We start from the raw sequence: 17,244 nt of genomic DNA on the forward strand, positions 1-17,244 counted from the left end.
TTATTATAATATACGGAAATAGTTAATATATCTTTCCGTCTCTCTCTCTCTCTCTCTTTCTCTCCGAAAGCGGTCGTACGGGACACAAAAGCTTGGAAAAGCTGACTCCCGCAGCGACCAGTTTAATGTAATAATAATAATAATAATAATATAATATGATGGAGACGTTCATATTATATAGGTGCCAGGTGGGATATATATTATTATTATAGGTACGCTCCGGTCGTCGACACACAAAGGTTGTCGAAGCCACCCGCCTACAATATATATATATATATATATTTATCTACCTACACAACCCCAAACACGCCGTCATATAATGTATTATATTATTTATTGTACTTATACGTATATATATATATATATATATATATTTACATAGGAGGTACATAATATACGTCATATTATTATATGGCCGGACAAACGATAAAACAGATAACGTAAACCACCGCCGCCGCCGCCGCCGCGTCAGGTTTTTATTGATCACTGACGCGGCGGCGGTGTCGGTGGACGCGCACATGGCATGTGCGTTTTACTTATTAACTGTTGATAGTCCCGCGAGCGTATTACACATACACGTACACGCCACATACGTACACACGTGCGCGCGCACACACACACACACACACACACACACACACACACACACACGCACACACCACATTATAATGCATAATACGCAAACCGCACGCAAAGGTCTCGGCGGTTACGCACGAAAGTCGGTGGCGGCGGCGGCGGTGGCAGTGGCATAAGTGGCGCGACGCGGTGGTTTCGGGTGGCGTGCGTATGCCAAAATCGCCGCGCTGGCGATACGGCACAGTCGCACGCGCCTTTGCACGCGAAATCCTTCGTCGTGGTCGTCGTCGCCGTCGCCGCCACCGCTCGCCGTCGACTTCAGTACCGTTTTCGCCGCCGGACAGAGTGGTCGTATGTAAGCGCCGCCGTCTCCTCTCAACACACGCGGACTATATAATATAAACACACACACACACATATATATGTATTACACAAGATAATAATAAAATAATATTATTATAGGATAAAATTAATATTTATTATTATATTATAGTCAGCGATCTCACGACGACGACGACGACGACAATAATATTATTATTATTATTATGAAATGCTCTCGGCCATCAGCATCACGTCATTCGTCACCGCTCTCATCTGCACCCTGTCTTGCATAGCCGACGCCAGTAAGCCACCATATATGTACCTATTATATATTGTATATACACATATACCTACCTATAGGTACCTATTATAGTCCTATATAGGTACATTATGTCTCTAAAGCGACCCATACACGATCAATATTATTGCTCAATATTTGTTATTGACAATAGGATCATATTGAAGACGTGTTCAATAAATTGAAACAATCAAAATTATTTTGATATTTATTGAAAGATTGTCAATATTATTGTGCTATTTGTGGCACTTATCGATACTATTGACAGTATTCTGTCGTATAGTGACAAGGCCAAGAGCAATAGCAATTATCGCGTTCTCTTCACTAGACATTTTGACCAAAATTGAACAATATATTCAATTAAAACATTTATTGAAGTAAATATTGAACAATAATATTGATCGTGTATGGGCCGCTTAAGACTCTAAGTTAAAGTCTTTAACCATGGTATTTTGATAGTATTGTTGTTGTGGTATTATTTTGGTCATATCACTATATTTTAATGTAGTCGCGCACCAATCATTCGTTAAATATTATTAATATTATATATATGTATATATATTTTATTGAACATAAAAACATCGGCTACTAGGCCATTAGTTATCAATTTACATTATTACTATATTTTTTTTTATAAAGTAGGTATGCATTTCAATTGAAGCTTAAATTAGATGGTAAAATTTGATTTCCTTTAAGAAATTTATCATGTTGGTGTTTATATTATAATATTATTACGGGTTGAACGCATATTACACGTGATATTAATAATAGACAGTTGCGCGCATATCAAACCCTAGTCATTTTACTAGTTATATAGGTATCCTATATCTATAACTACCCACGATGCTGCTTACATTATTTATTTATATATATATGTGTGTAGAAACGTATAATAATTTACATCTTCAAGTACGAAAAACGCAGTTTTTGAATTATTTTTCTACCTATATTAAAATTTAGTGGGAATTTTACTGTCTAATTTTGTATTGGGAACAGTGTTATATAATATTTACATACGATTATTATTTAAGACTTTAAGATGACGTCGCATAAACGCATGTATCGTAATCTTCTTACACAGCATGTATGTCACTGAACGTTTTCGTTCATCAGCTTTAAAAGTGTGCTGTTAGTTTTGACAAGTGAATTGGCATAATATTATTAAATATAAAGATACGATTATTATACTCTCGCAGGCTTACAATGTACCATTTTAAAGTGGTCATAACTTCCTTAAAAATAATAATATCAATAAAAGCGAAGATAATAATCTTACCTTACCATATCTTACCTTTGTATTTTACAATAGGTCAACTCACTCTAATATTTAAACTTACCGCACACTATTGAAACGGGGGAACGAAAATTGTCTTTGTCGTACGTGTGCAAGTAGGAGAAAACACATGTGGTAGCGACGTCCTCTTATTGCTAAAACGTCTTTGATTCATATTTGAATTACGAGCAAATAGTGTCACTTCTGAGATGTAGCGCATTGTTCTTGCTGGAGTAATGTTTGGCTGTTACGTCGACAGTAATTATTATCATTTACATTAAAATTAAATTAAAATAATATTATATTTTAAGGCCGCAAATGGATAGTTATTTCCTAAGAGGTTGAATGTTTTAGAGTTGTGTCATTATTTTTTTATGGTTGTAAATTTTAATGCTACTTGTATTCCCAGGTGAATAAAAAATTAAAATACCCGGTCATCATAATTTAAAGTTATATTAATATACTTTGCTGTTTTCCCCTTTTTTTTATTATTTAATATGCTCGCCTCGTAACAGGTAAATTCTTAAATTGCCGTTCTGGAATGTTTTACTTCTCGTCGAAAATTCAAATTAATTTAACGAATAACTAAAATAATTATGTACATATATATACGATACATATCGAATATACTATACTAATAATAAATCGATTTACTATTTCCGTCGGTACGATCCGTAAAACTATAATAACATACTCGTAATAATATATTAACTTTTTCGGACGAAACACTAACATGCAGCAGTGCACTCGAATCCATCAGTTTTGCGTTCATGCCAGTGCGTAATCGCATTTGTTGCCAAGACTTTAACCCTTGTCCGACGACATAGGGATTTTTCGTTTTGTTATTTAAATGTTCTTTTTTTGTTTTTTTTAACACTTAATATTGTTAGACACGAGGTCCGAAAATAGAAAATCAAATTTCATTGTACCTATATTCGTTGAATTCGTGTTATGACGACGGCGAGGCGGTGGTTCAACAACACTTTTTTTACGTTGACATAAATTGTGCTGTATTTTAAACGCACAACACCTGCTACGAAAGCGATAAGTGAAAAGGTATAATTAAAACGGACTGCTGTTGCAGATAAAACTCGTCAATGGTGTATTTGAAGGTCGATCAAATAAGGGCGAAATTTAATTTATTTTTCAAATTAAGTTATCTTCCCCAGTAACATCAATCAATTTCTAGAATATTTTAATTTTAATTACATTATTCAATATCCTTGTTCGATTTAATGCTAATTTGGCAATTATATATTATTATTGTAGCCAATATCGGTACAATAATAATACATAAAAATGACCATACGTTTAACATTTATATTACATATAATGAGTAGGGAAGTGATCCACTCATTGACCTCTGTTTAAAATATTTCAATGTTTGATATAACGAAAAACAAATCTGGTATTTATTCTCGTCAAAACTTTTTACAGACTAAAATAAAATATATTACACCGAAGATAATAAATGGTAAGAAACAAAATAATATATCAACGAGGATCTTTGTTTTTGTCGTGCAATCTGCACAATATCGTACAAATCGCTTCGTATGAGACAGGTGTCACGGTGAAAAATCATTAAATTCTACCACCAATCGGTAACGAAAATATTTATTAATACTCACGAGTTATTATAATTACATGAAAATATTTTTTTTTCTCCTTTTTCGATTTTTATTTTTGACTAACCCCGTTTTATTTTCATAGTTTTTCATTTCCCGAGCGCTTGTTTATATTCTTCTTTTTTTTTTACATTTTAAACGGCTGCAGTTGGTTGTAATTTATTTATACTATCATCCGGATGCGTATACGCATGATGAGTTGTAAATCTTTTTAAACTATGTATACCGAATGTTCAACCTAAAAAACAAACGATCCGTAGTTGTTCGGATATCGCAGAGACGGAACGAAAATAAATGTAGGTATATAATTTGGGATAATAACATTAAATCACCTAGGGATAAATAAAATGCGTGAAATCGGTCGACATTTTCCGTATGCGATGTGAATCGTCTGGTTAACTCAACGTATGCATATGTTATGCTACTGATTTCAATTTAACTATTAAAATGTTGTAAAAGTATTGTATAATAGGTCTACCGTTTTGCTGAAAAGTGGACTTTCAAATTTAGGTACTTTATATTATAAAAATATCACAACAATTATTATATTAGAGTACAATAGTATCGCGGATTATTAATTATTCGGATGTATTTTGCATTAATATTCAAGCGCGTATTCTGTGAGGTCGTATGATATATAGTATTCTTAAGATTTCTAAATAAAGTCTGTACCACTCGTTATTGAAGTAATGTTTAAATATGCAGCAGGAAACATAATATCACACTATATTATATTTCAGTGGTGTATTTTTGGTGAGGGAAATCGCTTTCCACTCCGAAAGATTTTTTTTACACGTCTGTTACATTAAATGCATAGCATACGTTTCCTAAAAGTTATATTATTAAATTTTTTTTTTTTAACTTGAAACATATTAATTCGTCTATAAATTTGCACTGCGTTTTGGTATAAGAAAAAAAAATGCCTAACATGAAAATCGTACTTCGATAACTATATAATAGTGTATATTAAACGCCCTGCTGCTCATGAAACCTTTTATTAAAAAATAACAACAGTATGTTTGTATAATATATTATGATTATTATGTATCTATATACCTATACGCGTGGTATTCAAAACTATCGTAAATTTATATTTATTCTGCATTAGTTACGGTGTATGCATGGGGTATACACGCAAGACCTGCAGGATCAACGTTAATCCACTTAAAATATTATAATAACTGATTTGTTTATAAACTATGTCGATGTATATAATATGAAGTTGGTAAAATTTATTTCTAAACGTAAGTCAATTTTCGTTGCTCGTATAATATAGCATAATATTACATGCACTATGATAGTACCTATATCAATACAGAAAGTTTAAAATTAATTATAAAAATACATCGCAATATATTGAAACATATATTGTTAACAATATTGGTAGAACATCTGAAGCTATATGAAATGTAAGTACCACCTACACGATTGGTGAGTAGAAATTGAAGTATTTACAAAAAAAAAAAAAAATTCTAAGATTATATGATCGCGTTATTTATTGCAGATACAAATTTTAACATGCCAAAAAAGAAAATTAATTTAAGTAATGACATGATGATGATATTATATCCTATTGAGTAAATATTTGCCAAAAACTATTTCGACGATTCGGTAAAAAGTTAATATTATTTTGTATACATTATAAATTTCTCGTGTGTGTTATTTTTCAAAACAATATGCTACGCTTTCTACTATTTATATATTATTACACTGTGGTAAACCTATACCGATGATGTTTATCTTTGTACATAAGTGATAAGTGCAAAGTTAATAATAACATGCCTGGAAAAAATTTTCGAATTTCGGCTGCAGACGAGTTTTATTGATAATAACCGTGAAAAATAAAACTAATAAAAAGTCTACAAGTTTATTTTATATCGTGCAACGTAAATTGATAGATATAACAATAAGAAATAACTGACAGCCGAGAAACGTTAAATTATAGGTAGTGTTTTAAAAAAGTTTTACTTCCGAGCATTATGTAGAATTCCAATGATAGGATTTATCTTAATATTTATCTACATTATAATATTTGTAATAGAGTACCTGTTGGTGGGTAGGCGTGTATGATAAAATATATTGTGTACAGAACATTAACATGTATCATCAGCTATAGGTATATAAGTTGAACTTTAACCTTTTTTTAAAATATTTAAGCGCCATAAGCCCATAAATACATGACACGATATCATTGTACACAATTTTATACGTATAAAAAAAAAATAATATCATATTTATCTGTATAGCATCATCATTGAATACGTATTAGTGAAATGATATATTCTACATAATAAAAAGGGTGTGGAAAGGTATATACATAATGGTTTCCTGTGTAAATGGATTTTTTGCGATATTTCGTTGGGAAAAAAAGAGAAAAAAGAGATATTGAATTATATCCTATTTTCGACGTTCGCGGGTACATCATATATATACACATTAAACGTACAAAACGTGCTTTTCGCTCACCGAGGAAATATTTTTATTTTTTATACTACTGAAAACGTGAATCGCGTGTTTGTTTCCGCTTTTGACGAATTAATCCAAAAACTATATGGATTATTGTTAAATATAAAACAGTAAACTGCAAAAATAATATAAATGTTGATGAAAATTGTTAAGGTACTTACCTATATCTAGTTATTGTATTTTTTAAATTCCATTGTCGCGTAAATTTAATACCTACCTCAAATAGTTTTTTCTTAAAGGACCACTTAGTAAGAGATCAATACAGGATATTGGAATGCAATTAGAAAAAAAAATTTTAGTTGTATTATTATTATATATTAATTTTATGTTATTTATAAGTGGGTATTATGCAGTCGATATATCTTCGATACTCTGATACTTGTCGAATTACGAAATATAGTTAAAAAATTTACGAGACAAAAAAACCGAGACGTCATTTATGGTTCTACAATGTCCTATATTGGTAAGACACCTGCACATTTTCACTGTCTATGTATTAAACTTTCAATGTGTAACATCGTTTTTATATATTTTTGATATCAAATTCGTAAAAAAAGTTATTCAAGTTTGAAAGACTTACACAAACAATGTATTTCTCTAGACAACAATAATACTTTTATTGATACATCAATAAAATATAAGCAAAATTTCAATATCGAGATTTATCTCTTTGCATGATGGTAAATAAGAGGTTTTTCACTAGGACTAGGTTACGAATATCGCCTGTAGAGTGATTCTTGTCCACATCAAAATCATTCTAACAAACGATTTATGGACGTGAGTAGTGTTCTTTGAAGGGGGAAGTAATATATTAACACTTATTTTATTGGTATAATGAGCAATTATATAGCAAAACGTATTCTTCATAAAATCGAAATTTGGCATTTAGTTCAATATTCAACTTTTTTAATAATCATTATTATTACCAAATATAGGAATATTCTTCAGATTATTTCGGATTATTACTGATATTTTTATATAATACTGTCTGATGAAAAAGCGTTGTACGTTTTTTCATAATAAATAATGATATTATAACCTAATGTTGTAACTTGTTCCTTGCAGGACAATGCGTACCTATAGCTAAAAGGATATAATATATTATACGAAATTCTCTCAAAAATATTTCCATTCTTCTCTTGGTAATAGATGTTTAAGCTTCGGTATCAACGGTATATAACGCATATAGAAGTCACCGTTTTGTAAGCCCGTTGGACAGATAATTAATATATCAGGAGCAGAGTCTCTTAACGTAATGCTACCATTCGTTTCGAATTCCAATTCGACGATAACGCACGAGTAGTATAATAAATTATTATAATATTATTATGTAAAGGCACAGCTGATAACCGACATTTTATAATAATCTTTATACAATATTAATAAAACGAGAGGCGATTTCTTATGACAGTTATATCTGAAGTTCTACTGGAGCGATTTTCATAATTTATTTTTCGCGTGCACGCAAGTACTCGGTGTGCAGATGAGCCATCGGAAGAGTAAAGTCCAAAAAATCTTTACAACCACCACTATAATTATCCGTCTGCTGTAATACTGCTGTGTCATCATCGGTAAAGCGATGACAAATGGCGATGTGCGTTACTGTCTGTCGTATACAATATACATTTACATTGTGACAGTTGATTAATAAACCAAAACATTATTAATGAACTCTCATAAAAATAAACATAAAAAATGTATTATACCTACATATAGCGCTAGGGTCACTTAATGTAAAAAAAAAATTAATTAATTAAAAATATCAATTTGAACAAAAGTTATTCCAAAAGTCAGATCTATCTGTTATACGTTGAGTAGGTAATTATTCAACAATTTTTTTTCTTTTTATTTTTTTAACACGGCATCGATGGGTAATACAGCTTATATTTTATCGGTTATCTATCTGTATATGTGTAATAATACAGGACGATTTTTTTATCATGAACCACTCATTATTTCAAAAAGTATCAATGTTTTTTAAAATATTTTTTTACAAAGTTTCATTTTTTATCCTTATAATTTTTTAAGTTTTTTACTTTTTTGAATGGCAACCTAGAGTTTTAATTTCATATTCCAAAGCAGAATATTTTTCTAAGTATTTTGATACGTAAAAGTCGAATTTTGGACGAGTAGTTTATGAGTTATAAGTATTTAAAGTTTAGATTGGCGGAGTGGAGTGGTACGGGGTTACCCCGCAAAATGTTTGTCCACTACTCCGCTTGTCAAAACTTTAAATACTTATAACTCATAAACTACTCGTCCAAAATTCGATTTTTACGTATCAAAATACTTAGAAAAATATTCTGCTTTGGAATATGAAATTAAAACTCTAGGTTGTCATTCAAAAAAGTAAAAAACTTAAAAAATTATAAGGATAAAAAATATTAAAAAATATAATTTTTTCATAAAAACGTTGTTTTTTTAACAACATGAAACTTTGTAAAAAAATATTTTCAAAAACATTGATACTTTTTGAAATAATGAGTGGTTCATGATAAAAAAATCACCCTGTATACTGCAGCTGGCATAATCATTACAGGAAACGAATTCAACACAGATTTTGAGACATAAGAGATATGATTATTAACGAGCTACGAAGTGCAAGGGTTCAGCTAGCTATAATTACGCTTATACAATTATATATTTATATGATTTTTAATCGGCACGATATTTTATCGTTTTCAGACGCCGGTATCGATTGTTTCAAGTGCGTTTCACTAGAATGGCAGAACCGCGCGTGCGACGATCCGTTCCACAACAATTTCAGCTCGGGACTTTTGGAGTCACCGTGCATGGGTGGGCGGAAAGGCCGCAACGGTTTGTTTCCGGCTACCGCGTGCATCAAGCTCACAGGTTACTACAGTGAGTGTTTTATATATCATTACCTTTGGCTTTAAAGGTTAGGTTAGTTACTCCATTTTATTCCGTAATATAACGTCACGATATGATATCTGCTGCAGATATTATATACTTATTAGGTATATCATATACTTGTGTGCTACCCCCTCCGAAAAAAGGCTAAAGTATAGGTACCCGTTTCAATATGTTTCACCGTGTAATATATAAAAATAAATATAGGTATACCAAAAATGTACAAAAATAGAAGTATTTGAAAAAAAAAAATTACTATTTTAACGGTTAGTATTTTAGACAGACAATTGCATTATTTTGTATTCTTTTGCCTCGGTAAATATTCAAAAAGATAAGAGTATTCAACCAATGAATCCCGGAGTGCCTTTTGTTCCTCGTTTTTACCGGTTGCCACAGTCACTTGACGGTTTACATATCATATGATTTGATGACGAGCTTGATACAATATTTAGATGACCTATATTTATTTTAAATTTATTGTATAAGATTTTTATAAAGATAATATACAATGAAATGTGATATTAGATTCTGGCGAAGCGAGGAATGTATTGATTTTAACATGACCATGTTTGTGTGTTTTTTTTTAAGTTTAAAATTTTTTTGTTTTGAGTCTGTCATCACGTTTTGAGGTAGTAAAAGTGCTTCGATTTTCGACTTCTGCAGTACCTCGTTCGATCAGAAAGTGAAACTAGTTGGTACTTTGGGGGTCAAAAGTAAAACATTCTCAATATTTTTCTGAATAATCGGGATAAACAAACTAAAAATTAAGGGAAAAACGGGAAATTTTACGCACAATCAGTTTTCGACAAAATCGATTTTGGTTTTTGATGTAACTTTAAAAAAAATGACCATAGATACATGAAAATTTCACCGAATGTTTATATAAGTATATTCTATCCACCATGCAATAATTTAAAAACAATATCAACTTAAGTTGAACTATTTATAGCCAATAAATATATATGCAATTTTCGATCATTATTAGTTTTTTAAAATTAATATCGATAAAAGTATTATATCATATTTTTACAATAGCAGTTGAAAAATAAAATAAATTCATATTAATATATTCACAATTTTTTTTTTAAGTATTCAAAGTTTAAATTTTGACAACATACGTAAAAAATCATGAAAATTTGCAAATTATTTTAAGCTAGAAATTCATAAAAAATTTTCTTTTTAAATCTAAAATTTGAAAATTTTTAATAATCTATAATAATATTATATCCTAAACAGATAAACCGTCTCCGCTAAGAATTGTTTTTCGTATACAATGATATAATATCATTTGATTTAAATTTAATTCCATCCATTACAGTAACCTTGCACTTGTATAATAACCTACTGTAGAGCAGAGCGACATCCACGACTGACCAGCCTTTTTTTTTTGATTCTTTATTGTAGGGAATGGGGTAGGATTGCATCGTAATATTATAATAAACTATAATATGGTCTATAGAGAACTAACTTTTATAAAACTTGTCATGTATAGTGTCACTTATTAATGGTCACTCCTGAATCGCCTTCAAAACTCGGAATTCGTTTTTTTTTAATTACGCATTACTTCGAAATCTCAAAACTGACCGCAACCAGAAAGCATAAAAATGCATTGTACCACGCGTCGATGTTGATTTTTTACGATTTTTGCTTTATAATATTGACAAACATTTATTTTTACCCGATTCCATGAATACAAAACTACCACATTTGGATTTGTCTTGCACTAACTATAATATATAGATTGTACTCAGTCAACGTCAAATCACAAACTTTCTCGGTGCCTTATCGTTTTCTACAGCCATTTCCACTCTCGTTTTTGGCATTCACTTAAGAACTTTGCATATCCGTTTCTATAAACCATATTATAATATTTTGAATTGTGTCTGCCTTTTTCTGGGTATATGCACTATATATTACACATTCCTAAATATTATAATAGTGAATTATAATTATGTTATTATTTTTATTTTTAGAAACTACCGGGCAGCACGTTACAGTTAGAGGATGTGCATTGGACAGCGGCACCTTGACCACAGATACAGAAATTATTAGAATGTCACATTGCGGAGGATTCTATTTCGACGACAAGTAAGGATTTCTATATTTTCTAATATAAAATGAAGATATATTTCGGGGAGATTCACCGAACATGTCAACTTAAATTTTTATTTAAATTCTGATTGATGAAAAAAAAAACTATGCTTGGAAAATCATTCTGTATATAAATTAAATACTTATTTAATACATTTTACTGCACAAATCGATTTATAAGAGAAACGCAATTAGGCTTTGCCCTCGTCGGTCGGTAGGTCGTTCGTTTTTATTTATTTTTTGAATCGATTGAGCAAAATATTATTTGAAATGTAATACACGCGCTTTGTAAATTTATTTGTAAATCGCTATAATACAAAACAAAACGGTTTAATAATAAAATAGAAAAATGAAATCAACCTAGGGAACATCGAAAAAGAAATTGATTTTAAAACTTTTTTTTTATGGCCTTAATACAGAGAATAAGGAGGAAAATATTATTCGTTGATCAAAACTATTTATTAAAATTATTTATAATAATATCATGTTAATATTTTTTTGGACGGTTTTGGTCAATTATTATTTTACACTAGAGAATCATAATATTATTAAAATGTATAATATTTTTATTTTATTTTCCCGAACTCAAATCAAAAATAACTATCGTCCTAAAAATTGTATATTAAAATTGGTGTTTTGGATTTTTTTTTTTAAATTTTTATTAGAGTTAAAGATTACCAATTTACCATGAAGTTGATTTATGTAAATATCTTATAAGAGTTTTAATATTAATTTTAATTAAATATTTAAACAGTTGTGTTTGCGTTTGTTTGGAGTGTTTTGTGGTTCTTTCGGTCCAGCTAGTTTTGCGCGCAATCTATACTGCAACACCTGCACCGTTGCGATTTCCGTTCAAATGCATAAAATTATTAATATTTCATTTTCCATTTTCCTGCAAATCTCACTGAGGCCAATTGGAGACATAAGTTTTAAATCGATTTTCTTCCGCTCTCAATTTAATACATTTTTTTCCCCCGTACACGAATCGCACGTTTTTTCTAGTTTATTATACTTATTTTTTTCTTTTGTGCGTCGCCAACATCGTGGTACTCGTTCGGCGACTCGATTTCCTTGTTTCCTATACAATAGAGGTATAGTGCGGAATTCATTTGCGCAGTGCGTTCATAGACGGTGTTTTTGTGACCAAGAACGAGGCATTTTTTTTTTTTTTTGGGAGTCTATCGAGTTATACACTACGGTAATGTTTTTGTATTTCGTTTCCGTTTTTTTGTTATATTGTTACGTCATCCGCAAATCAAAGTTCGTCGTACCGTGACGCCATAAATCAGTCAGTCGATATCAGTATATTCGAATGTCGATTGGCTATAGTTCTATAGTACAAAAATGTATAGAAATACAAAAATTGTACTTATTGTTTCATTCCAAATGAATACACTTTTATTTGAATTCAAAGATTATCATATTTTATAATAATATAATTTTAAATGAAGTAACGAAAAGGTGTTGGCGTGGTGCATGTACGCTAAAATCCTCTGAAATTACTATAATATTATACATTTGAATGTCGGCCCATTTCGGACTACTTCGGCATGCCTATTTTATCTCACTTGCACATAGCACATCATAATAATATAAGTTATTCCGTCTGCGTACCTATGTTTTTAACACTATGGATTAATTAGGATTAATTTTAAAATGTGCGCATTTTCACACAGTGAAATTCGTGAAATCGACAGGGTCTGATATAGTGCACGATAATATCCGTTATGTTTGTATGAATAGTCCGCGTGGAATACAATAAAATATGATAAAACCAATTAATCAATTTGATTAGTACGGATAATATATCATATCAATATGAATGTCCTGTTGTTTCGATAAAAATATATAATATTGAAACTAGGTACGGAGGATTGCCCCAAAATGTTCTCCATTACATTAAAGTTGGTGTTAGGGAAATATTTATAACAGAGGTTTCCAAACCTGTTATGGTACTATCCATTTTGGAAATTATTTAAATTTTGTCGGTCCACAATAATATCAATGATATTCCTTTATTTTTTTTAAAGTAGGTTTTAATAAAATCTTCATGAATTATTTTTTTTTAACTTTGAGTCATTGACCTTTTGTTTAATCATTTAGTCCATAGTAATTGCACAAAAGCAAAAACAAAAAAAAACAAACGAATTTATTAGTTATTTGAAAAAAAGGAAGATTTAAACTGCTTGCGTGTATCGTATCGTTTAAACACAAGTCTAAAAAATGTATTATTAAAAAATTTAACTCGACCCTCTGTTGCCCCATGACACACAGTTTGGGACTTGTTTGGGTAATATATTTGGTCAGCAGATTTTAAAATTGAAATATAATTATTATGATATTGTTTAAGGTTTTAGATATATATAATATTATATTTGTGGTATCTGTTAGCGGTATTCAGTTGAATACTGAACTTAAACTAAGTAGTTAAAAAGTTAAGTTAATTTAAACTGGTCTAGCCTTTGATTAAAATGATGGTTGGCCATGTCTTATTAAGTGGTGTTTTGTGTTAAACTTGTATTTTCGTGAGCCGTGAAACATCAGCTAACTACGTATTACAAAACTTTTTTGTTGTAATATTAAGGCGAGCTCTAGAATAAGACAATGGTAGGCGGGTAGGTAACGCTGCACATAATATTAGTCTGTGTTTGCCTACGAAACGAGCACGTTAAATCCATCACTGCGCTATGGTGCATTACGCCACGCTGTCTGCAGTATTCGTATATCTTTTCACGGTCATTTTATGTTTGTTTTTTTTTTTTATTCAATTTAATCGTATGTATGTTTAGGACTTTTAGCAGGTGTATGTGTCACGTATATAATTATTGACGTATATAATATGCATACATTTTTTTTTCTAGGTACGTCGACGGATGTTTGCAGAGTTGCGACGACGCGGACGGTTGCAACCCCGCATCTCCACCCAAGTCTCTGGACATGACGCTGCTGATGATGTTGGTCGTGATGCCGCTCATCGTCCGCTTCATGCCACACGAATTGGCACCGGGCGCGTGACAACTGCTCGTGCGCGAATGTATAATACCGTAGGTGTATATTTTTTTGAAAAAAAAAATACTTGCTCGAGGTCGTTCTGGCGCGTTTTTTAACGACCAGACCGACGGCAAACACGCGACGATCAATTAAACGGGGTGCCTTGTATATATGTATACGATGTATTAATGACACAAAGCCGCAATAAACATCAAATTTCCACCCTGCCCACCCAACCGCTCACGAAAACCCGGTACGATACAATATCCCCGTCATTATACTGTCTCCCTTCACTGACCAAACACAAGAAAACGGACGACGTCGAGTGGTTTGTATTCAACTTGTAACGCGCTTTTCGCGTGAATTGTTAATTATTACTATTATTCATTAATTATAGCTATAGGTAGATCATAATATTATTATTATATTGTAACAATTTATGTAACATGACATATCCCAGTTGAGCATATCTTACTGATGAAACTATTTCCATTAAAAAAACACTATTATTATGTAGATTATATTATATTACGATACTAAAAAAATATTTATATAATATATATTATATACTATTGTAAACTTTCTGTTCAAATATATATGATGATATACATTATACATGTATATTGTGTTTATGTATAATGTATAGATGATAAATTACGTGTCGAACTTAATGAAATACAAATTTATAGTGACAGGTAACAGCATTTTTCCATATTAATTTGTTTTCATCCATCATATTAATATGTAGATATAAAGAGGGTAAGTATTAACGAATATTAACGTCTATACAAAGTAATTCTTTTAAAAGTAAACATTCATTTCATTATTGAAAAGTATAAACAATTTTGGAATTATTTTTTCTTAGGTAGGTACATAGTTTGAAGCCATTTAAATTTTTTTTTTTTGTTAATATTTACTTATTATTGACATTTTTATCATTATTCTTTTTTAAATTTTACTTTTATAGATGCCAGCATACATTGACTGTAAAATTTATTTAATTTTATATTCCTCAGCGACTCAAACAAAATATTTGTTAAGAATTTCAATGCATATAAATTGATTTTTCAATGAGTAGTTAATTAGTTATAATTTTATAAACTTTTAACTTATAGCTGTTGATAAATGTTTAGAATTTTTATGTTTTAAAACAGTTTTTTAAAGTGTTGATTTATATTATAGCAGTAGGCTGTGGGCTCATGTTATAAACTTAAAAATAAATTTAATCATTTGATATTTATTTTTTTTAAATTGGAATTCCCAGGGAAAACATTTTTATTTGGGATACGAAATCGAACATATTATATTCATATTGCTCAAAAATTTAAATCGTCAAGCAAATAAGACGAAATAAAAGATAATACGCATTATTCATTTTTTCGAAAATTATGTTTTGTAACGACTTCAAATTATGTTTAACATGTAGGTTAAGGTTTATTTTTTATTTTATTTTAATATTTTAATTAAGTTATTTATAAAATAAAAATAATATTTTAATATTAATAAATGTCAATTTTATTTTAAATTTATATTTTTCCATATAATGGCCAAAAAACTACTTTGTATATAAACAGACATCACCGTGCATAATTTCAAATTATAAATATTTGTTACTATTTTCAGAAAATTAACTGCGACGTACAAAAAACATAAACCGCGAATCGAACTTGTCCTGCAAAATGTATTTACGTATTGTAGTTAAGTGTGTGTGAAACTACTGTGTGCATATATATATATATATATATATAATATATATACCTCTTTTCGTGTAATATATATAATGTAGCTCGTTCCGTGTGACGGTATTGCGTGCGTCGAAGACGATGAGGCGGAGCCGAATTTCTGAATGGATTTTTCTCGACATAACAGCCAAAGGTTAGGTTAGGTAACACCACCACCACCACCGAAGCGGGTTGAATAAAATTCAGGTCAAAACCATCATGGTTAAAGTTTTTGATGGTGTACGTGAGTAACAGTTTATTAGCACACAAAGTTTTGTAAAAGAAAAAAGATTGAAATATATTTATATTTATAAATATAGACTGCAATATAATAATTGCAGGAGGTTGAAACGAAACGCTCGCGTATATCATTGATTGGAAAATAACTGTGTAGGTATGTACTTCCACCGTTGGTATATATTATATTGATTTATTATCATTATTATTCATATAACTTTTTTTTTACGGACATCGACGTGATTTCATGTACGTTTTATTATTATTATAATTATTACTATATTTAATATAGTATCCTATATTGAATTTTTTCATAATATCATGCTTAAAGAATGCAAGATTAATAATATCAAATAAAGCAGGTATTTAATAATTTAATTAAAAATAACTATTAATAATCATTGATTACGGTATTATATAAAATAAAAATAATTTTGAACTTTTTCAAAAAAAATAAAATAAAATAAAATAAAATAGAAAACATATTATAGCAGATTTTGTTAAATTAATATTTTATTCTTGATTAAATTAATTGTGTAAGTTCATCAGCTATAATCCTATAATCACATATAAAATCCTATCTAATAATAATAATAATAATAATAATAATAATAATAATATATTGATAAAAAATATAAATAATGCGGTCACTCAAAACTGTTTGAACGGTAAAAAAAATGTGAATCGTAAATTTTTTTTGTAAATTTAGCTTACTAGTAAATTGATTTTGCGTGGTATATTTACGAGACTTGCATTAATTTTGCGAGGTAAATT

The 17,244-nt window shown here is 30.0% G+C and overlaps 1 protein-coding gene across 2 annotated transcripts; it reads left to right on the forward strand.

The window, feature by feature from the left end:
• The first annotated feature begins 786 nt into the window (after positions 1–786).
• Positions 787–15,133, forward strand: LOC107162973 (uncharacterized). Of its 2 annotated transcripts, none has more exons than XM_089229657.1 (5): positions 787–1,000; positions 1,070–1,199; positions 9,245–9,421; positions 11,404–11,518; positions 14,383–15,133. In XM_089229657.1, exons 2-5 carry the CDS (start codon positions 1,127–1,129, stop codon positions 14,534–14,536), a joined length of 519 nt encoding a protein of 172 aa, XP_089085783.1. In that variant the 5' UTR covers positions 787–1,000; positions 1,070–1,126; the 3' UTR covers positions 14,537–15,133. The 2 variants fall into 2 exon arrangements, with proteins under 2 accessions (XP_089085783.1, XP_089085784.1); XM_089229658.1 differs by having other exon boundaries at positions 787–931.
• The last annotated feature ends 2,111 nt before the right edge of the window (positions 15,134–17,244 follow it).

The sequence above is a fragment of the Diuraphis noxia genome, unplaced genomic scaffold, assembly GCF_037042655.1.
Source record: "Diuraphis noxia isolate RWA-SAM2 unplaced genomic scaffold, SU_Dnox_SAM2 contig0005, whole genome shotgun sequence".
In the NCBI taxonomy this organism is placed as follows: Eukaryota; Metazoa; Arthropoda; class Insecta; order Hemiptera; family Aphididae; genus Diuraphis; species Diuraphis noxia.

What these genes read in the sequence shown, in the direction of transcription:
- LOC107162973 (XM_089229657.1), top strand. Translation starts at nt 1,127, where the DNA reads ATGCTCTCGGCCATCAGCATCACGTCATTCGTCACCGCTCTCATCTGC. An exon ending in GTCTTGCATAGCCGACGCCA is followed by an intron (nt 1,200 to 9,244) that starts GTAAGCCACCAT and finishes TATCGTTTTCAG; the next exon opens with ACGCCGGTATCGATTGTTTC. An exon ending in GGATTCTATTTCGACGACAA is followed by an intron (nt 11,519 to 14,382) that starts GTAAGGATTTCT and finishes TTTTTTTTCTAG; the next exon opens with GTACGTCGACGGATGTTTGC.